The following is a 23,154-nucleotide window of genomic DNA, read 5'->3' as shown; positions in this document are numbered from 1 at the left end:
CTTCTGAGGAAAGGAAGCAATCAAATAAATAAAGAGTAGTAATGCACAATCAAAATAAAATATTTTAAGAACAGTAGCTCCAAATTATATCTTCCATATATAAACTATAAAAACTTCAAAAAACAAGAGGAAGAGAAATAAGATAGAATAGCTGAGTGTCCCCTTAAGCAAGAGAAGTCTACCCCAAATCAGTGGAAGACCATGATACACGGAGTCTATGTCACTACCCAAGCCTAGAGAACAATGGATCATTATTCACTAGCATTCAATTTTGTATTGTGACTGATGCCTTTTGACACAAGTGCTGAATTTTGTTTTATATCAAACCAAGCAATTATGAAATATTTAGGTAAGGCAAAAGACTCAACCTTGTAATTATTTAATCTAAGGATATTGATTATTTATATGAACCAACGTGTAATGATTTGCTGAATTAGTTATCATAAGAAAATTGATATAAGATATAAGATAACTATTTCCTAAGTATATTTGTTAGTGCATATCTTGTTTATTGATTCATTGATTGCCTTATTGCCTTATTCTATGTTTGGGTTCCCCCAGGTCCCTCAGTGTGAGGCACCTCGTATATCCACCAGAGAGTTGCTAATGCATCTTCCTGTGTATTTTGCATCTTCCAGACTTGGATGGTCTGGGATGCATCTTAGGTATTTATCGAGCTTATTCTTAAACACATGTACGCTCACTCCTTATATGTTTCTTAGATGAGCTGGCAGCCCATTAAATAGTCGCTGCATTATCGATGCTGGTGCGTAGTGGATTAATGTCCTGTGCGCCTTCCTTAGATTTCCTGGTATATTTTTTGGCACTATTAATCTACCTCGGCTTGCTCTTTCTGATATTTTGAGCTCCATGATGTTTTCAGCAAATCCTTCTATTTGCTTCCATGCTTGTATTATTATGTAGCGTTCTCTTCTCCTTTCTAGACTGTATAGTTTTAAAAATTGTAGTCTTTCCCAGTAGGCAAGGTCCTTAACTTCTTCTATTCTAGCAGTATAGGACCTTTGTACACTCTCTATTTGTGCAATATCCTTTTGGTAGTGTGGGTACCATATCACATTGCAGTACTCGAGTGTACTACGTACATAAGTTTTGTAAAGCATAATCATGTGTTCAGCTTTTCTTGTTTTAAAGTGTCTGAATAACATTCCCATTTTTGCTTTACATTTAGCCAACAGTGTTGCTATTTGGTCGTTGCATACCATATTCCTATTTAACATTACACCAAGGTCTTTAATTGCTTCCTTGTTTGTGATTGTCTCGTTATTAGGTCCCTTGTATGCATATACCGTTCCTTCTCTGTTTCCATAATTTATTGATTCAAATTTATCGGAGTTAAATACCATCCTATTTATCTCCACCCATTCATATATTTTGTTTGGATCTCTTTTTAGTGAGTTCCTATCTTCATCACAAGTAATTTCTCTACTTATTCTTGTGTCATCGGCGAAACTTCTCACTACAGAGTTTTTAACATCACAGTCTATGTCTGAGATCATAATAACAAACAGCATTGCAGCTAATACCATACCTTGTGGCACGCCAGATATTACCTGAGCTTCATCTGATTTCTCGTTATTTGCAACCACTATCTGTTTTCTGTTTTGCAGGAATTCTTTTACCCGAGCTCTCCTTTATTCGACCGAGTGAGCCGAAAGTTTTATTCGCATTGCGTTGCCTTGTGTGTCTGGATCGGTTTATACGTCTTGTAAAAATGAGATAAATGAGTGTAGGATATTCAGAGGAGATGGTTTGGGCATGTACAGAGAATGGAAGAGGACAGATGGTAATGGATAGTGCTGTATGGACGAGTGGTTGGAAACAGACTGAGAGGACGACCAAGAGGTTCATGGGTGAAAACCTTCAAGAAAGCAAATAGAGGCGAGACATTTCAGCAGCTGGCACAGATAATGGCACTGGATAGGAATCTCTGAAGAGAATGGCAACATCAGACGCCGGACCCAACACGGAGAATTCCCTCTCTCCCGATGATTTTGAAAATACCCAGAGATCCTTGGTGGAAAAAATTAGAATTTTGAATTTTGAACACCCTGCGACTTTTAAATAATTTAACACATTTTGAAGCTGATATAGACTAGATTGGCTCTTGGGTTTGGCATTTCAAACTACTGAGGAGAAATTAGTATGAAGCTAAACTATATCATCGGCTTGAGGGTAAACTCGTTGTTTGTTTTGAAGTTTTTATAGTGTATATATAAAAGATCTAATTTAATGTTGCTACTATTCTTAAGATATTTTATTTTGATTATTAATTACTTCTCTTGTAGCTTATTTATTTCCTTTCCTCACTAGGCTATTATTCCCTGTTGTATCCCTTGGGCTTATAGCATCTTGTTTTTCTAACCAGGGTTATAGCTTGGCTAGTAATAATAATAATAATAATAATAATGATAATAGATGGTTCTAGAGTGAAACTGGAGTTGAAAAACAAATGATGGATTTTGTTTGGATTAACTTATTTTGGGGGTTAGATTGAAGGGCCAGAGAAGGTCACAAACCTGTAGAAATTAAGATTTAATAGCAATGTTATATTTCTATATTATCAGAGGAAATTATTACAAAAACATTGTCTCAATCGATGGAGAGAGAGAGAGAGAGAGAGAGAGAGAGAGAGAGAGAGAGAGAGAGAGAGAGAGAGAGAGAGACAGAGAGAGAGAGAGAGAGAGGTTACTGGTTCATTTCCAATTGTCAGGAATTAGGTTGGGTTTTAGGGGAGGGGGCTAAGGCCTATTCCCCACGTCAGGAGGACCTGGGGGGGGGGGGGGGGCTAGGTGGGAGTGAGTGAGAGGGAGAGGCAGGACACGGGCTTGCTATATATACTCCACTTTGAGCTTGACTAAGCATTCGATTCGAACGATTCTCTTCATAAACATGATTTCGGTAAGGAAGTCAACTAGAAACTTTTAACTTTCTGTGTGTATGCATACACACGCACACACATATACTGTATATATACATACACACACACACACATATATATATATATATATATATATATATATATGTATATATGATGCTGTATTTATATAACTTTGTAACATTTATAATTAGAAAGTAATGATATTTTTGCCATTATTTCGAAGCTAATTATATAAACAATATTTTCCCTCTATATTACCCAAGACTCTGCTTGTGTGCTTGTCCTTGGGAGCAGTGAATGCCTTCCCCCAAGGGTATGGCGCCCCTCCCCCTCCCCCTCCATACGGTGCCCCCTCAGGCCCTGTGGTTCCTATCCTGGTTGACAATCGCGAGGGACCTGACGCCTCTGGAGTCTACAGCTTCAACTTCGAAACCGGAGATGGCATCATTCGTAATGAGCAGGGCGCCCCACAGGGACCTGAAGGGGCAGTAGCTTCTCAGGGAGGATGGAGGTAAAAGTCTATTTAATAATTCCTTTCACCAACTGACCTGCAGCAAATATACTTTGCCAATATTTCCTCAAAAACTGTTTTTAGATTCAGTGGTCTTCAAAACTCCCATTCCTTTTGCAGCTTCACCTTCCCCGATGGCAGTCCAGGTGTCTTCAACTTCGTAGCCGATGCCAACGGCTACCGCGTCGAGTCCGACCTCCTGCCAACCCCCCACCCCCTTCCAGCCCACGCCATTGCCCAAATCGAATTTGCTGCCCAACAGGCCGCTGCAGAAGGAAGCCGTCCTCAGTACAGCGCTCCCCCTGCACCGCCCAGTCAAGGATATAGCTTCTAAACTATTCAGCTTAATTTTAGAGTCGTAGCTGGTAGGCTGACTCTCGTAGTATGAATATCCTACAGGAAATTTGTATTACTTTAGTGTTGGCGCCTTTGTTCTTGTGCAAAAATATCCTTTGTGTGTGGACACCTTGGCTGGAGGAAATTAGTTTCTCCGAAAGCAACGAAGAACCCTTTCTATAAATGACCTGTTTCTCTGAAGTTTCTTTTTATTTATGTACTGTTGATATTATTATTAATTTTTCGAATAAAGAATAAACATTATAGACCAATTTTTCTTCCAAACCTTTACGGGATGTCACTGTTTAAAAAATATTGTAATTTTAATCAGAAATTCTCCATAAAAATATGCTCTTTTCAGCCGTATTTCAGTAAAATAGAGGCGACCGTAGTTTTTACCCTACTTTGTTATCCTTTATGGGTTGGTGACCGTAATATCACTCCTTCACGTCAATATATCCTTTTCTAAAAGGTAAATGCCTGGCAACATTTATTCCAGGATTTTTACCGTGAAGACTTCATTGAGGTCATTTATGAGTATTGTGATTTTATTCCTTGATTTGAGTCATAATCAATTTGTCTTTATTAAAGATGAAGCCCAACTTAGCATTTGAAGTAAGACTTTATATCTGTGGACAATATTTTAGAACAAAAGGTTGAATAGAAATTTATTCATCTTAAACTCCAGTTTTCCCACCTCTTCAGATATTAATCATCTCCTGCTACGCCTATTAACGCAAAGGGCCTCGGTTATATTTCACCATTCGTCTCTATCTTGAGCTTTTAATTCAATACTTCTCCATTCATCACCTCCCACTCCACGCTTCGTCGTCCCCAGCCATGTAGGCATGGGTCTTCCAACTCTTCTAGTGCCTCTTGGAGCCCAGGTGAACGATTGGTGAACTAATCTCTCTTGGTGAGTGAGAAGAGCTTGTTCCTATATTAACAGGAGTTGAAAATGAAGTTTGTTGTCCCAATCAAAGAAAACCCGAGACCTTCATCCCATGATTTTCTCTCCCTAGCCGTCAAGAAGAGGTTTGGGATCTCGAAGAAATGCTTAGACTTCTTAGAGGAATACAAAACAAAATCTACCAGAAGGCAATTGAGTCATCCTGGAAGAAGTGGGTGTTCTTCGTCAAGGCTAAAAATCCTACGGAAATTTTTGTTTGTCCTTCTTCATTCACTTTCATGGACAAGGCTTGGCAGCCAACACGATTTCCACCTGCAAATCGGCCTTGACAAGACCATTTCTCTATGCCTTCCAGATAGACCTGACCAATGACATCTTTAACAAGCTGCCAAAGGCATGTGCTAGACTCAGACCCACACTCCCACCGAGACCCATATCCTGGTCTCTTGACAAGGTACTCCACTTTGCCTCAGTTTTGGACAATGAAACTTGCCCTCTGAAAGATTTGACTCAATAAGTGATTTTCCTATTTGCTCTCGCCTCGGGAGCCCGAGTTAGTGAAATTGTGGCATTATCAAGAGAAGAGGGCCAGATCCAGTTCGCAGAAACAGGCGAGCTTACCCTCTTTCCTGAACCAACGTTTCTCGGCAAGAACGATCTACCCACTAAAAGGTGGGGCCCCTGGAGAATCAGCCCTCTGAAGGAAGATGTCTCTGTGTCCAGTGGAGAGTCTAAAGGTCTATCTTCGAAGAACTTCAAACTTTGGCGGAGGACAGCTCTTTAAAGGGGAAACATCGGGGTCTGACTTGTCATTCAAACAACTAAGGGCGAAAATCACCTACTTTATTCGCAGAGCGGATCCTGACAGTACACCCGCAGGTCATGATCCCAGAAAAGTCGCCTTTTCTCTGAACTTCTTCCAGTCAATGGACTTCGAAAGTCTTCGCTCTTTCACAGGCTGGAAGTCTTCAAGAGTGTTTTTCAAACACTACGCTAAGCAGGTGCATGAACTGAAGAGATTTGTGGTATCTGCAGGTAGTGTGCTAAAACCTGCAGCTTAGTTCTGCATAGAACAGTGAGCTATTCGGGACTATAACTCTAAGGGTGTCTGTGTTGACCCTAGTGCGCAACATGGTGAAATTAGTGCCACCTCGTGACACTACGGACTGTTCTTATACAAAGGTGAAGTAAACATAGACTGAAACACGTGTGCCACATGTTCTTAACTTGAAGTGTATATAAGACATTCTTGAAAGACTTTATAGTTCCCACGTAACTAATGTGTGTAATGGCAAGTTTTCCTTTTCAGACTCCACACCCCTTTTCCTACTAATGTCTTAAGCCTATGTTATTGATTGCATTCCATTACAATTTATATTTATTACCTGTTGTATGCTAATTCTTATTATTACTGAATAAAAATAGAATTTGCTTTACTCGTGCGTCTTATTTCGCCTTCATTTTGGAAATAAAATACTGTTTGAGAGTTTTCCTTCCCTCATGATATGAAAGATACTCTGAACAATGATTATACTATTGTTCCTCATTGATACAAACTCATCTAGACTAAGATAATTTGTTCCAACACGTTGTACTTACCTTCTTCTATCTGGCCCTGGGACCGGCAGGTATCTCTGATGCTCGGTGAGTTCCTTTATCAAGTAACTTCACGATTTTCCTTACGTCCAATAGGACTCTTCCCTGTCCGGGGGGGGGGAGGGGGGGGGAATATAGTACATGTTTCTCTGAAGTGACGTAACGGAAAGGTCACAGGTCTCTTTGGTCATCAGACCAAAGGAATATTGTCTAGAAGTCGAAGGTACTACAAAAAGGGAAAAAAATCCACGATACATTAATTCTCTGGTACACTTCGATCAGGATGACATGGCCTGAGCCCAAAAAACGGATTTTGAGCGAAGCGAAAAATCTATTTTTGGGTGAGATAGCTATGTCGTCCTGATGAACCCGCCCTTGTTCTCTATTCAGGCCTTGATAGGCCCCTCCCAATCTTTATTATATCATGGAGGCTGGCCTAGACGCCGGAAGGAATGAGGAAGGCGCGCAACGGTGACGTCAACCAAGATGGCGGCCAAACATGGCGGCGGTTATGACGTCACCAAGTACTGTAACAGTAACGAAGGAGGAGAACTTAGTAATGGCTCCTCCCATATCTTGCCACACTCCCCCCTCGAAGCGTAAACGCTATGTGGGGTGTAGATAGCTATGTGGCGTGTCAAGCATACGTCCCCTGTTATTATACGATATCCTAAAGGGAAACCTTATGGGTACTCGCGCCAAAAGTTAGAATTTTGTGAAACCTCTAGTTTAATTCTCTGGGAATATCTACTGTAGTCATATATACACTTAGGAAGCTACTGAAGGAACCTTCCATCAGGACGACATGGCTATCTCACCCAAAAAAAGAATTTTTGCTTCGCTCAAAATCTGTATATATATATATATATATATATATATATATATATATATATATATATATATATATATATATATATATATATATATATATATATATATTTATATATATTATATATATATATATATATATATATATATATATATATATATATATATATATATATATATATATATTTATATATATATATATATATATATATATATGTGTGTGTGTGCATATATAGATATATATGGATGGATATATTATATATATACATATGTATATGTATATATATACATATATATATATATATATATATATATATATATATATATATATGTATATATATACATATATACATGTATATATATACATATATACATATACACACACACACACACATATATATATATATATATATATATATATATATATCGTCTCTAAAGAAGAATTACTGATAATGACACACTGGAAAGTAAAAAAGATTTCAAGCATGCGAATAAATAACTCTTGCTGGAAGGATTGGTTTAAGTTTAAAAAGTCAAGTAAAAAATTCAGCATCTTAAAGGTATTGGCAAATATATCTTTGAAAATACCCAGAGTTCATAATGAGGAAAATCTGTTTTTGAATTTTTTTTTTAAGATTTTTAATATTGCAAACCCTGCTGACATTAGGTAACCTTTTCCTGGCCACTTGAGATAATTTAGCAATAATTTAACACAGTTGCTTCTGGACACACAAAACCTGTCACATATTTGAAGCTGATATAGACTAGATTGGCACTTGTCTTTTGCATTTCAAACTACTGAAGGAAACCAAGAGTCAATTCTTTTTAGCGAGGCAGATTTACACCGGCTCGCATGGGTGCCCTTTTAGCTCGGAAAAGTTTCCTGATCGCTGATTGGTTGGGCGAGCTAATTCTAACCAATCAAATAGCAGGAAACTTTTCCGAGCTAAAGGGGCACTGCTGCAAGTCAGTGCAAATGCGCCACATTAAAAAAAATTCGAGTTTAGTTTGAACTTCTGGTTCTAGAGGGAAGTTGAAAGACAAATGAGGATTTTTTTTTGGATTAACCTATCATAACCTCCTGGCTAGTACAGTGTTAACGTGTTCGCCTAGCATTTGCATGGCAGCAGATTGATCCCCGCCCGGGACTGTGAGTTTAAGCTGTTTACTGGGGAGGCCACTGCTGTGGTTGGGCACCACAGTGAGGGTATTGGGCTTTCCCGGCTGACGTTCTGGTGAGCATCTATTCTGATGAAACTGGAACTGAAACCAGACACTTTTAACCTTTAAATTTTAGGGTTAGAAAAGGTCACAACCCTCAAAAATTAAGGTTTAAAACATTATGGTTTAGTATAATTTATTTCATCAGTAGATTTTATTTTTATAGTATCTGAGGAAATTATTAAAAAAATAGTCTCAATCGATGGAGAGAGAGAGAGAGAGAGAGAGAGAGAGAGAGAGAGAGAGAGAGAGAGAGAGAGAGAGAGAGATGAAAGTTACTGGTTCATTTCCATCTGTCAGGAATTAGGTTGGGTTTTAGGGGAGGGGCTAAGGCCTATTTCCCCACGTCAGGAGGACGGGGGGTGGGGGGGGGAGGGGAGGGGGTGGACAGTGAGTGAGAGGGAGAGGCAGGACACAGGCTTGCTATATATACTCCACTTTGAGCTTGACTAAGCATTCGATTCGAACGATCCTCTTCATAAACATGATTTCGGTAAGGAAGTCAACTAGAAACTTTTAGCTTTCTGTGTGTATGCATACACACTCGCACACACACACACACACATATATATATATATATATATATATATATATATATATATATATATATATAAGTAGAAAGTAATGATATTTTTGCCATTATTTCGAAGCTAATTATGTAAACAATATTTTCCCTCTATATTACCCAAGACTCTGCTTGTGTGCTTGTCCTTGGGAGCAGTGAATGCCCTCCCCCAGGGGTATGGTGCCCCTCCCCCTCCTACATATGGCTCAGGCCCTGTGGTTCCTATCCTGGTTGACAATCGCGAGGGCCCGGACGCCTCTGGAGTCTACAGCTTCAACTTCGAAACCGGAGATGGCATCAGTCGTAATGAGCAGGGCGCCCCTCAGGGACCTGAAGGGGCAGTAGCTGCTCAGGGAGGATGGAGGTAAAAGTCTATTTAATAATTCCTTTTACTAACTGACCTGCAGCAAATATACTTTGCCAATATTTCCTCAAAAACTGTTTTTAAGTTCAATCGTCTTCAAAACTCCCATTTCCTCTTGCAGCTTCACCTTCCCCGATGGTAGTCCAGGTGTCTTCAACTTCGTAGCCGATGCCAACGGCTACCGCGTCGAGTCCGACCTCCTGCCAACCCCCCACCCCCTTCCAGCCCACGCCATCGCCCAAATCGAATTTGCTGCCCAACAGGCCGCTGCAGGAGCGAACCGTCCACAGTACAGCGCTCCTCCTGCACCGCCCAGTCAAGGATATAGTTTCTAAACTATTCAGCTTAATTTTAAAGTCGTAGCTGGTAGGATGACCCTCGTAGTATGAATATCCTACAGGAAATTTGTATTACCTTAGTGCTGGCGTCTTCGTTCTTATGCAAAAATATTCTTTGTGTGAGGACACCTTGGCTGGAGGAAATTAGTTTCTCCGAAAGCAACGAAGAACCCTTTTTGTAAATGACCTGTTTCTCTGAAGTTTCTTTTTATTTATGTACTGTTGATATTATTATTAATTTTTCGAATAAAGAATAAATATTATAGACCACTTTTTCTTCCAAACCTTTACGGAACGTCACTGTTTACATTTAAAATTATCGCAATTTTAATCAGAAAATCTCCATAAAAATATGCTCTTTTCAGCCGTATTTCAGTAAAATACAGGCGACCGTAATTTTTTTCCTACTTTATTATTATCCTTTACGGGTTGGTGACCGTAATATCATTCCTTTACATCAATATGTCCTTTTTGAAATGAAATGCCTGGCAACATTTATTCCAGGATTTTTAACGTGTATTGAAGACTTCACTGAAGCCATTTATGAGTATTGTGATTTTATTCCTTGATTTGAGTCATAATCAATTTGTCTTTATTAAAGACGAATCCCAACTTAGCTGTTGAAGTAAGACTTTAGATCTGTGGACAATATTTTAGATCAAAAGGCTGAATAGAAATTTATTCATCATAAACTCCAGTTTTCCCACTTCTTGAGATATTAATCATCATATACGCCTATTGACGCAAAGGGCCTCGGTTAGATTTCGCGGGTCGTCTCTCTCTTGAGCCTTTAATTCAATACTTCTCCATTCATCACCTCCCACTCTACGCTTCGTAGTCCCCAGCCCTTTAGGCCTGCATCTTCTAACACTTCTTGTGCCTTGTGGATCCCAAGTGAACGATTGGTGAACTAATCTCTTGGGGAGTGCGAAGAGCATGCTCCTATATTAATAGGAGTTGAGAATGAAGTTTGTTGTCCCAATGTTATTAATGTTGGTGGAAGAGGATGCTTTTGATAGAAGGCGTTGGAGAGGACGCATCAGGCAACCGACCCCTTAATGTAAGGATAACGTTGGGACTAATAAAAAAGAATTTGCATCAAATAATATTAAATGTTTCTTATAAATGCCTCGACTCCAAAGTCTTGACACTTCTTGAGAGGACTGAACAAGGTTTCTTTACATTTTATATTGTCCTCTGAAGAAGTATCACGAAACTAGTCAGGAGTTAATCTTATATTTCCTATTTTCACTTCCCCTGTGGGTTCTTCTGCATCTGAGCATCACGTCTCCCTGTGAGTATTCCATATACATTTTCATGTTTATATATATATATATATATATATATATATATATATATATATATATATATGTATATATATAAACATATATATACATTCACACACATATATATACATATATATATATGTATATATATACATATATATATATATATATATATGTATATATATACATATATATATATATATATATATATATATATATATATATATATATATATATATATACATACACATATATATTATACAGTATAAATGTTATGCTATATATATATATATATATATATATATATATATATATACACATATATATTATACAGTATAAATGTTATGCTATATATATATATATATATATATATATATATATATATATATATATATATATATAAACATGGCAATGCCTTCTCTCTTTTACGGATTTAATGCTAATCTCCAGAAATTAGTGTGTATAATATTTCCAAAGACACAGACTTCCTTCTTTCTCAAGACGCTTTCTGGAAAACCTTCTAGTTCGTGGATACAAGCACAGCATTTTGGCTCGTGTAAACCTGTATTTTTAATTATATTTTTGGTAGTGGTGGCATATTTACTTAAGGTCCAAAACCATTATAATTCTGTTAAAAGTTGTTCCACTTCTGTGTTTATAGGGTTGAAAAACATTTGATTGCAGAAAATGTTTCATAAAATGTGAGTTATTAAGTTGAATCATATTCAGTGTAACTCGTTAGAAAGAGTTGAGCTGTAAGGGATCTAGATTCTGCTGTTGATTTTTGGGGGAATTACTGGGATTAAATTTTGTTGAAATACTAGCACTAAATTTTGGGGAAATTCGTGGATTAAATTTTTAGGGGCATATTGGGAATAAATTTTGGGAAATACTGTGATAAAAGTTTTGGGTACGGTGGATGCTCTATCCAGGACAACTCGGATAGAGTCAGAATGGTCCCTAGACGCAGACTCATTCTCCTTCATCTCCCGATAAGTCCCGGAACTGCAGGTCGACCTTTTCGCAACGAGCGACAACAAACAACTTCCTCGCTACGTGGCCCCATACGAGGACCCCCGAGCGGAAACGGTGGACGCCATGTCCGTGGATTGGAACGGATGGACCAAGATTTACCTGTTCCCTCCACCCAACCTTCTACTGAAAGTCCTCACCAAGCTGAGATCCTTCCAAGGAACAGCGGCCCTAGTGGCGCCGGAGCAACTGGTTCCCATTAATCCTGGAGTTACAACCCAAGCTAATTCCCCTGCCGGACCCAGTTCTAATCCAGCAAGTTCAGAAGTTGACTGTCTTCGCTTCATCAAAGAAAACCCGAGACCTTCATCTCATGATTTTCTCTCCCTTGCCATCAAGAAGAGGTTTGGGATCTCGAAGAAATGCTTAGACTTCTGAGAGGAATACAAAACAAAATCTACCAGAAGGCAATATGAGTGATCCTGGAAGAAGTGGGTGTCCTTTGTCAAGGCTAAAAATCCTACGGAAATTTCAATGGATTTTTGTTTGTCCTTCTTCATTCACCTTCATGGACAAGGCTTGGCAGCCAACACGATTTCCACCTGCAAATCAGCCTTGACAAGACCATTTCTCTATGCCTTCCAGATAGACCTGACCAATGACATCTTTAACAAGCTGCCAAAGGCATGTGCTAGACTCAGACCCGCACCCCCACCGAGACCCATTTCCTGTTCTCTTGACAAGGTGCTCCACTTTGCCTCAAGTTTGGACAATGAAACTTGCCCTCTGAAAAATTTGACTCAATATGTGATTTTCCTATTTGCTCTCACCTCGGGAGCCCGAGTCAGTGAATTTGTGGCATTACCAAGAGAAGAGGGCCAGATCCAGTTCGCAGAAACATGCGAGCTTAACTTCTCTCCTGACCTAACGTTTCTCGCCAAGAACGAGCTACCCACTAGAAGGTGGGGCCCCTGGAGAATCAGCCCTCTGAAGGAAGATGTCTCTGTGTCCAGTGGAGAGTCTAAAGGTCTACCTTCGAAGAACTTCAGACTTTGGCGGAGGACAGCTCTTTAAAGGGGAAACATCGGGCTCCGACTTGTCACTCAAACAACTAAGGGCGAAGATCACCTACTTTATTCGCAGAGCGGATCCTGACAGTACACACGCAGGTCATGATCCCAGAAAAGTCGCCTTTTCTCTGAACTTCTTCCAGTCAATGGAGTTCGAAAGTCTTCGCTCTTTCACAGGCTGGAAGTCTTCAAGAGTGTTTTTCAAACACTACGCGAAGCAGGTGCATGAACTGAAGAGATTTGTGGTATCTGCAGGTAGTGTGCTAAAACCTGCTGCTTAGTGCTGCGTAGAACAGCGAGTTATTCGGGACTCTAACTCTAAGGGTGTCTGTGTTGACCCTAGTGCGCAACATAGTGAAATTAGTTGCACCTCGTGACACTACGGACTGTTCTTATACAAAGGTGAAGTCACATCGACTAAAACACGTGTGCCACATGTTCTTAACTTGAAGTGTATATAAGACATTCTTGAAAGACTTTATAGTTCCTACGTAACAAATGTGTGTAATGGCAAGTTTTCTTTTTCAGATTCCACACCCTTTTTTCTACTAATGTCTTAAACTTATGTTACTGATTGCATTCCATTACAATTTATATTTATTACGTGTTGTATGCTAATTCTTATTTTGACAAAATAAAAATAGATTTTGCGTTACTCGTGCGTCTTATTTCGCCTTCATTTTGGAAATAAAATACTGTTTGAGAGTTTTGCTTCCCTCATGATATGAAAGATACTCTGAACAATGATTATACTATTGTTCCTCATTGATACAAACTCATCTAGACTAAGGTAATTTGTTCCAACACGTTGTACTTACCTTCCTCAATCTGGGCCTGGGACCGGCAGGTATCTCTGATGCTAGGTGAGTTCCTTTATCAAGTAACTTCAAGATTTTCCTTACGTCTAATAGGACTATTCCCTGCGGGGGGGGGGGGGGGGGAGGAAGCGGGAACATAGTACATGTTTCTCTGAAGTGACATGTAACGGAAATGTCACAGGTCTCTGTGGTCGTCAGATCAAAGGAATATTGTCTAGAAGTCGAAGGCACTACAAAAAGGGAAAAAATCCACGATACATTAATTCTCTGGTACACTTCGATCAGGACGACATGGCGTGAGCCCAAAGAACGGATTTTTAGCGAAGCGAAAAATCTATTTTTGGGTGAGATAGCCTTGTCGTCCTGATGGACCCACCCTTATTCTCTATTCAGGCCTTGATAGGCCCCTCTCAATCTTTATTGTATCATGGAGGCTGGCCTAGACGCCGGAAGGAATGAGGAAGGCGCGCAACGGTGACGTCAATCAAGATGGCGGCCAAACATGGCGGCAGTTATGACGTCACCGAGTACTGTAACAGTAACGAAGGAGAAGAACTTAGTAACGGCTCCTCCCATATCTTGCCACACTTCCCCCTCGAAGTGTAAACGCTATGTGGGGTGCAGATAGCTATGTGGCGTGTCAAGCATACGTCCCCTGTTATTATACGATATCCTAAAGGGAAACCTTATGGGTACTCGCGCCAGAAGTTAGAATTCTGTGAAACCTTTAGTTTAATTCTCTGGGAATATCTACTGTAGTCAAATATACCCTAAGAAAGCTGCTGAAGGAACCTTCCATCAGGACGACATGGCTATCTCACCCAAAAAAAGAATTTTCGCTTCGCTCAGAATCCGTTATATATATATATATATATATATATATATATATATATATATATATATATATATAGAATTACTAATAATGACACATTGAAAAGTAAAAAGGATTTCAAGCATGGGAAAAATATAACTCTTGCTGGAAGGATTGGTTTAAGTTTAAAAAGTCCAGTAAAAAATTCAATATCTTAGAGGTATTGACAAATATATCTTCGAAAATACCCTGAGTTCATTATGGGTGAATTCGGTCATTAAAAAATGTTTATTATTAATTTTGCAAACCCTGCTGACATTAGGTAGCCTTTTCCTGGCCACTTTAGATAATTTAGCAATAATTTAGCACAGTTGCTTCTGGATACACAAAGCCTGTAACATATTTGAAGCTGATATAGACTGGATTGGCACTTGTCTTTTGCATTTCAAACTACTGAAGAAAACTTTGTTTGAAGCTTCTGGTTCTAGAGGGAAGTTGAAAGACAAATGTGGAATTTGGTTTGGATTAACTTATTTTGGAGCTTAAATTTAGGTTTAGAAAAGGTCGCAACACTTAAAAATTAAGGTTTAAAACATTAAGGTTTAATATAATTTATTTCATCTGTAGATTTTATTTTTATAGTATCTGAGAAAATTATTACAAAAATTGTCTCAATCGATGGAGAGAGAGAGAGAGAGAGAGAGAGAGAGAGAGAGAGAGAGAGAGAGAGAGAGAGAGAGAGAGAGAGAGAGAAATGAAGGTTACTGGTTCATTTACATCTGTCTGGAATTAGGTTGGGTTTTAGGGGGGTGGGGGGGGGGGGGGCTAAGGCCTATTCCCCACGTCAGGAGGAGGGGGGGGGGGTGAGTGAGTGAGAGGGAGAGGCAGGACACAGGCTTGCTATATATACTCCACTTTGAGCTTGACTAAGCATTCGATTCGAACGATCCTCTTCATAAACATGATTTCGGTAAGGAAGTCAACTAGAAACTTTGTGTGTGTATGCACACACACACACACACACGCACATACACACACACACACACACATATATATATATATATATGATGTTATATATATGTATATATATAATACTGTTTTTATATAGTTTGCAAGCATTTATAAGTAGATAATAATGATATTTCTGCGATTATTTCGAAGCTAGTTATGTAAACAATACTTTCCATTTATATCACCCAAGACTCTGCTTGTGTGCTTGTCCTTGGGAGCAGTGAATGCCTTCCCCCAGGGGTATGGCGCCCCTCCTCCTCCTCCTACATACGGCTCTGGCCCCGTGGTTCCTATCCTGGTTGACAATCGCGAGGGACCTGACGCCTCTGGAGTCTACAGCTTCAACTTCGAAACCGGAAATGGCATCAGTCGTAATGAGCAGGGCGCCCCTCAGGGACCCGAAGGGGCAGTAGCTTCTCAGGGAGGATGGAGGTAAAAGTCTATTTAAGAATTCCTTTTACCAACTGACCTGGAACCAATAACTTTGCTAATATTTCCTCAAAAACTGTTTTTAAATTCAGTGGTCTTCAAAACTCCCATTCCTTTTGCAGCTTCACCTTCCCCGATGGCAGTCCAGGGGTCTTCAACTTCGTAGCCGATGCCAACGGCTACCGCGTCGAGTCCGACCTCCTGCCAACCCCCCACCCCCTTCCAGCCCACGCCATCGCCCAAATTGAATTTGCTGCCCAACAGGCCGCTGCAGGAGAGAGCCGTCCACAGTACAGCGCTCCTCCTGCACCGCCCAGTCAAGGATATAGCTTCTAAACTATTCGGCCTAATTTTAGAGTCGTAGCTGGTAGGATGACCCTCGTAGTATGAATATCCTACAGGAAATTTGTATTACTTTAGTGATGGCGTCTTCGTTCTTATGCAAAAATAGTTTTTGCGTGAGAACACCTTGGCTGGAGGAAATTAGTTTCACTGAAAGCAACAAAGAACCCTTTTTGTAAATGACCTGTTTCTCTCAAATCTCTTCTTATTTATATTCACTGTTGATATTTTTGTTCATTTTTCGAATAAAGAATAAACATCATAGACCACTTTTTCTTCCAAAATTTTACGGGATATCGCTGTATACACTTAAAAAATCGTAATTTTAATCAGAAATTCTCCATAAAAATATGGTCTTTTCAGCCGTATTTCAGTAAAATACAGGCGACCGTAATTTTTACCTTACTTTGTTATTATCTTTTACGGGTTGGTGACCGTAATATCACTCCTTTACGTCACTATGTCCTTCTTTTAAAGGTAAATGCCTGGCAACATTTATTCCAGGATTTTTACCGTGTATTAAAGACTTTACTGAGGCTATTTATGAGTATTGGGATTTTATTCCTTGATTTGAGTCATAATCAATTGGTCTTTATTAAAGACGAAACTGTACCAACCGTGTGTCACACGATCGTACATAGTTCATTTTGTGCTTGTATCTTCGCTCTCCCCTCCCACTAAAAAGAACCTGAAATAACATGTATACTTTTCTCCTCTGTAACAGAGTCGATTTTTGAACATGAAAATTCTTGTTGCTTTGAGATTTTGTATATATATAGGAGAGTGTTCTATAATAAACTCACTCAGTTGCTTTCATCCTGCCTTTGAGTCACAACCTTCTCTCGGCCCGTCACATTGGTGATCCCGGAGTGACTCGCTCCTCCCGCCTTCACCCAACCCCCCCTCCCCCACCGCCTCTCACCGTTACTATGACGCCATCAACGCATACCTTCTGCAGCAGTACTCGCCGTTGCCAGCCGCCCGTATAGTAACACTTTTTCAACTCTATCAACAACCGTTGGGGCACCAAAGTGTTTCGCTCACCCTCAGGAAAATGACCAGTATTACTCGCCTGCAACCTGCCGCAGACGGTTCCCCTCGTGATATGAGCCCACTTCATGACCATCAAACCTCCATCAACGCCTCCACTCGTGACGTAGAGGACACCTATTCAACTTCAACCGAAGCTGACGTGAATGCCGTAGGACACACACGCCTATGAATGCCATAGGACACACACGCCTATGAATGCCGTAGGACACACATGCCTATGAATGCCGTAGGACACGCCTATGAATACCGTAGGACATTCTCGCCTATGAATGCCGTAGGAATGCCGTGACAAGCCGGAACGGCAACAAAGCCACCCATCATCCACCGCTCGCTCGTGCCCCAACCAACGACTTCTACAGCCACTCACTGCCGCTAATCGGCGTAGTTTTTTACTACTACTTCTCCAGATTCAGGGCGCCCTCTTTTACATGTTCATTATGTCATTTTTTGGGGGGGAGCCATGTACCAACCGTGTGTCACACGATCGTACATAGTTCATTTTGTGTTTGTATCTTTGCTCTCCCCTCGCACTAAAAAGAACCTGAAATAACATGTATACTTTTCTCCTCTGTAACAGGGTCGATTTTTGAAAATGAAAATTCTTGTAGCTTTGAGATTTTGTAAATAAAGGAGAGTGTTCTATAATAAACTCACTCAGTTGCTTTCATCCTGCCTTTGAGTCACAACCTTCTCTCGGCCCGTCACAAAACCCAATTTAGCTGTTGAAGTAAGACTTTATATATCTGGATAATATTTTAGAACAAAAGGCTGAATAGAAATTTATTTATCATAAACTCCAGTTTTCCCACCTCTTGAGATATTAATCATCATCTCCTACTACGCTTATAGCCGCAAAGGACCTCGGTTAGATTTTGCTAGTAGTCTTTATCTTGAGCTTTTAATTCAATACTTCTCCATTCACCACCACCTACCCCATGCTTCATAGTCCTCAGGTATGTAGGGCTGGGTCTTCCAACTCTTCTAGCGCCTTGTGGAGCCCAGCTAAATGATTGGTGAACTAATCTCTATTGGGGAGTGCGAAGAGCATGCTCCTATATTGACAGGAGTTTAAAAAGAAGTTTGTTGTCCCAATGTTTTTGTTTTTTTTATGTTGGTGGAAGAGGATGCCTTTGATAGAAGGCGTTGGAGAGGGCGGATCAGGCAACCGACCCCTTAATGTAGGGATAACGGTGGGGAAGAACAAAAATAAATTGCATCTTGTAATAAGAAATGTTTCCTATATATGCCTTACTGATTTACTGAACAAGGTTTCTATACATCTTATATCGTCCTCTGAAGAAGTATCACGAAACTAGTCAGGAGTTAATCTGATATTTCTTTTTTCCTTTTTCCTCTGGTTCTTTTGCATCTGAGATTCCACTGTTAATTGTTTTTGGGAAATACTGGGATTAAATTCATGGGAAAATACTGGGATTAAGTTTTTGGGGACATACTGGGAATAAATTTTGGGGAAAGACTGGGATTAAATTTTGGTGGGACATACTGGGAATAAATTTTGGGGAAATGCTGGAAATAATTTTTGGGAAATATAGGGAATCTAATTTTGGGGAAATATGGAGAATAGATTTTGGGGAAATATTGGGAATAAATTTTAGGGAAATACTGGGAATAAATTTGGTGGAAGTGCTGGAAATAAATTTTTGAGAAATACTTGGAATAAATTGTGGGGAAATATTGGGAATAAATTTTGGGGAAATACAGGGGTTAAATTTTGGGGAAATATTGGGAATCTTATTCTGAGGAAATTTTGGGTATCTATTTTGGGCAAATAATGGGAATCTAATTTGGGGAAATATTGTGTATCTAATTTGGGAAAATACTAGGAACCTAATTTTGAGGAAGTCCTATGAGTCTGATTTTGGGGAAATACTGGTAGTCCATTGTAGGTAAAAAAAAAAACTGATTCTAATTTTGGGGAAATACTTTGAATAAAATTTTTGGAAATATTTGACTAATTTTGGGAAATTACTCTGAATCTATTTTTGTGGAAATACTGGTTATCAATTTTGGGTAAAACGTGGGAAGCTAATTATAGGCTTGAGAATATGCAGGAGTATTTGAATGTTTAAAGTTGTCTGTGTGACTCTTGTGCAAGAAATTATTTCAGTGATATATTACGATGTATATATATATTATATATATATATATATATATATATATATATATATATATATATATATATATATATATATATTATATATATACATATATATATGTATGTATATATATATATATATATTGTATTTATATGTATATATTATATATATATATATATATATATATATATATATATATATATAGCCTATATATGTATATATATATATATTAATATATATATATATATATATATATATATATATATATATATATATATTAATATATATATACATATATATATATGATGAATTTTGTTTAGATTAACTTATCGTGGCGCTTAGATTTTGTGTTAGAAAAGGTCACAACCCTTAAAAGTTAAGGTTTAAAACATTAAGGTTTAGTATAATTCATTTCATCTGTAAATTTCATTTTTATAATATCTGAGGAAATTATTACAAAAAAACTGTCTCCATCGATGTTGAGAGAGAGAGAGAGAGAGAGAGAGAGAGAGAGAGAGAGAGAGAGAGAGAGAGAGAGAGAGATGAAGGTGACTAGTTCATTTCCCTCTGTCAGGAATTAGGTTGGATTTTAGGGGAGGGGCCGTGGCCTATTACTCCCGTCAGAAGGACGGGGGTTGGGGGGGGGGCGGGGGGTGAATGAGTGAGAGGGAGAGGCAGGCCACAGGCTTGCTATATATACTCCACTTTGAGCTTGACTAAGCATTCGATTCGAACGATCCTCTTCATAAACATGATTTCGGTAAGGAAGTCAACTAGAAACTTTTAGCTTTCTGTGTGTATGCATACACACGCACACACATATACTGTATATATACATACACACACACACACACACACACACACACATATATATATATATATATATATATATATATATATATAATGCTGTATTTATATAGTTTTGCAACATTTATTTGCAGAAAGTAAAGCTATTTTTGCGATTATTTCGAAGCTAATTATGTAAACAATATTTTCTCTATATTACCCCAGACACTGCTTGTGTGCTTGTCCTTGGGAGCAGTGAATGCCTTCCCCCAGGGGTATGGTGCCCCTCCTCCTCCTCCTTCATACGGCTCAGGCCCTGTGGTTCCTATCCTGGTTGACAATCGCGAGGGACCTGATGCCTCTGGAGTGTACAGCTTCAACTTCGAAACCGGAGATGGCATCAGTCGTCATGAGCAGGGCGCCCCTCAGGGACCTGAAGGGGCAGTAGCTGCTCAGGGAGGCTGGAGGTAAAAGTCTATTAATAATTCCTTTTACCAACTGACCTGCAACCAATATACTTTGGCAATATTTCCTCAAAAACTGTTTTTAAATTCAATCGTCTTCAAAACTCCCATTTCCTCTTGCAGCTTCACCTTCCCCGATGGCAGTCCAGGTGTCTTCAACTTCGTAGCCGATGCCAACGGCTACCGCGTCGAGTCCGACCTCCTGCCAACCCCCCACCCCCTTCCAGCCCACGCCATCGCCCAAATCGAATTTGCTGCCCAACAGGCCGCTGCAGGAGCGAACCGTCCTCAGTACAGCGCTCCTCCTGCCCCGCCCAGTCAAGGATATAGCTTCTAAACTATTCAGCTTAATTTTAGAGTCGTAGCTGGTAGGATGACCCTCGGAGTATGAATATCCTACAGGAAATTTGTATTACTTGAGTGCTGGCGTCTTTGTTCTTATGCAAAAATACTTCTTTGTGTGAGGACACCTTGGCTGGAGGAAATTAGTTTCTTCGAAAGCAACGAAGAACCCTTTTTGTAAATGACCTGTTTCTCTGAAGTTTCTTTTTATTTATGTACTGTTGATATTATTATTCATTTTTCGAATAAAGAATAAACATTATGAACCACTTTTTCTTACAAACCTTTACGGGATGTCACTGTATACACTGTTAAAAAATATCGCAATTTTAATCAGAAATTCTCCATATAAATATGCTCTTTTCAGCCGTATTTCAGTAAAATTCAGGTGACCGTAATTTTTACCCTACTTTGTTACTATCTTTTACGGGTTGGTGACCGTAATATCACTCCTTCACGTCAATATGTCCTTTTTTAAAAGGTAAATGCCTGGCAACATTTATTCTAGGATCATTCACAGAATACCAACCCATCGTGGATGGCCCTGACTAGTATAGCTTAGCATTTTGGCTCCTGTGTACTCAAACTTGTATGATTACTTATATTTTTTGGTAGTAGTTGCTGTCTGCTAAAGAAGGTGATGAATGCAAGAGTTGGTGGGAGAAGTACAAGAGGAAGGCCAAGGTTTGGGTCGATAGTTGGAGTGGAGAAAGCTCTAGGTGATAGGGAGATAGATGTGAGAGAGGCAAGAAAGCGTGCTGGAAATAGGAATGAATGGCAAGCGATTGTGACGCAGTTCCGGTAGGCCCTTCTGCTTCCTCCGGTCACCTAGGATGACCGCTGAGGTATCAGCAGTAGGGGATTCAGAGTTATGAAGCTTCGTCTGTTGTGGATAACGGGGGAGGGTGGGCTGTGGCACCCTAGTAGTACCAGCCAAACTCGGTCGAGTCCCTTGTCAGGTTGGGAGGAGCGGAGAGAGGAAAGAACCCCTTTTGGTGTTTTGTTTGATGTTGGCTACCCCCGAAATTTGGGGGGAAGTGCGTTGGTACGTAGATATATAAGGACTGCTCAACAGAGCTAGGGCTGGAGTGGTTAGAGCAGGGGACAATCTGGTCAAATGAGGTTTTAAACTGACCAATCCTGCCAATTTGGAGAAGATACCCAGATCGTCAGTCATATTTTCCGAGTTTGCCCACTATCTCATAATTTGGACAACTCTGACTTAGATTATGTTGATGAAAGAACGCTTCAATGGTTAGTTGTTTAGCGTGATAAGATATGAATTATTATTATTATGAGTTAAGTTATAACCCTATTTTTAGAGCAAGATGCTATAAGCCCAAGAGCTACAACAGGGAAAAATAGCCCACTGAGGAAAGGAAACGAGTAGTAATGAACAATCAAAATAAAATATCTCAAGAACAGTGACACCACTAAATTATATCTTTCATATGTAAATTATAAAAACTTAAAAAAACGAGAGGAAAAGAAATAAGGTAGAATAGTGTGCCCGAGTGTATTCTCAAGGAAGAGAACTCCACCCCAAGACAGTGGAAGACCATGATACAGAGGCTATGACACTACCCAAGACTGGAGAACAATGGATTATTATTCCCTGGCATTCAATTTTGCATTGTGATTGTTGCCTTTTGACACAAGTTCTGAATTTTGTACTATACAACTGTAGTAAATGTATCCATTCATAATTATATAATTAAAACCAAGTAATTATGAAATAGTTTGTTAAGGCAAAGACTCCACCTTGCAATTATTTAATCTCTCTAAGTATATTGATTTTTTATATGAACCAACGTATAATGATTTGCTGAATTAGTTATCATAAGAAAATTAATATTAAATATAAGGTAACTATTTCCTAAGTATATTTGTTATTGCATATCTCCTTTATTGATTGATTAATTAGAAGTTTTCTGGCATCCTGACATCTAAGGTCATTGACGCCGAGCTCTCCTTTATTCAACCGAGTGAGCCGAAAGTTAAATTCTCATAGCGTTGCCACGTGTGTCTGTATTGGATGATACACCTCGTAAAAATGAGAAAAAATGAGTTGAGGATATTTGGAGG

General features: G+C 39.2%; 4 protein-coding genes across 4 annotated transcripts; all 4 read left to right on the top strand.

Annotated features, from left to right (window-relative positions):
• The first annotated feature begins 2,896 nt into the window (after positions 1-2,896).
• Positions 2,897-4,010, top strand: LOC137632908 (cuticle protein AM1199-like). Its single transcript, XM_068365006.1, has 3 exons — positions 2,897-2,919; positions 3,163-3,410; positions 3,531-4,010. The coding sequence occupies exons 1-3, from the start codon at positions 2,911-2,913 to the stop codon at positions 3,742-3,744; spliced, it is 471 nt and encodes a 156-aa protein (XP_068221107.1). The 5' UTR covers positions 2,897-2,910; the 3' UTR covers positions 3,745-4,010.
• Positions 4,011-8,771: 4,761 nt separating this feature from the next.
• LOC137633277 (cuticle protein AM1199-like) lies at positions 8,772-9,831 on the top strand. Its single transcript, XM_068365487.1, has 3 exons — positions 8,772-8,794; positions 8,992-9,230; positions 9,352-9,831. Exons 1-3 carry the CDS (start codon positions 8,786-8,788, stop codon positions 9,563-9,565), a joined length of 462 nt encoding a protein of 153 aa, XP_068221588.1. The 5' UTR covers positions 8,772-8,785; the 3' UTR covers positions 9,566-9,831.
• A 5,621-nt stretch (positions 9,832-15,452) lies between these two features.
• LOC137633275 (cuticle protein AM1199-like) lies at positions 15,453-16,557 on the top strand. Its single transcript, XM_068365485.1, has 3 exons — positions 15,453-15,495; positions 15,727-15,968; positions 16,088-16,557. The coding sequence occupies exons 1-3, from the start codon at positions 15,487-15,489 to the stop codon at positions 16,299-16,301; spliced, it is 465 nt and encodes a 154-aa protein (XP_068221586.1). The 5' UTR covers positions 15,453-15,486; the 3' UTR covers positions 16,302-16,557.
• Positions 16,558-20,214: 3,657 nt separating this feature from the next.
• LOC137633271 (cuticle protein AM1199-like) lies at positions 20,215-21,331 on the top strand. The gene is made up of 3 exons (XM_068365481.1): positions 20,215-20,237; positions 20,489-20,730; positions 20,851-21,331. Exons 1-3 carry the CDS (start codon positions 20,229-20,231, stop codon positions 21,062-21,064), a joined length of 465 nt encoding a protein of 154 aa, XP_068221582.1. The 5' UTR covers positions 20,215-20,228; the 3' UTR covers positions 21,065-21,331.
• The last annotated feature ends 1,823 nt before the right edge of the window (positions 21,332-23,154 follow it).

Source organism: Palaemon carinicauda, chromosome 42 (genome assembly GCF_036898095.1).
Source record: "Palaemon carinicauda isolate YSFRI2023 chromosome 42, ASM3689809v2, whole genome shotgun sequence".
NCBI classification, from domain to species: domain Eukaryota; kingdom Metazoa; phylum Arthropoda; class Malacostraca; order Decapoda; family Palaemonidae; genus Palaemon; species Palaemon carinicauda.
The sequence above is the reverse complement of the archived record's forward strand: the minus strand, read 5'-3'. Positions and strand labels throughout refer to the sequence as shown.

Coding starts and splice junctions, on each gene's coding strand:
- LOC137632908 (XM_068365006.1), top strand. Junction 3,411..3,530: donor GCTTCTCAGGGAGGATGGAG/GTAAAAGTCTAT, acceptor TTCCTTTTGCAG/CTTCACCTTCCCCGATGGCA.
- LOC137633277 (XM_068365487.1), top strand. Junction 9,231..9,351: donor GCTGCTCAGGGAGGATGGAG/GTAAAAGTCTAT, acceptor TTCCTCTTGCAG/CTTCACCTTCCCCGATGGTA.
- LOC137633275 (XM_068365485.1), top strand. Junction 15,969..16,087: donor GCTTCTCAGGGAGGATGGAG/GTAAAAGTCTAT, acceptor TTCCTTTTGCAG/CTTCACCTTCCCCGATGGCA.
- LOC137633271 (XM_068365481.1), top strand. Junction 20,731..20,850: donor GCTGCTCAGGGAGGCTGGAG/GTAAAAGTCTAT, acceptor TTCCTCTTGCAG/CTTCACCTTCCCCGATGGCA.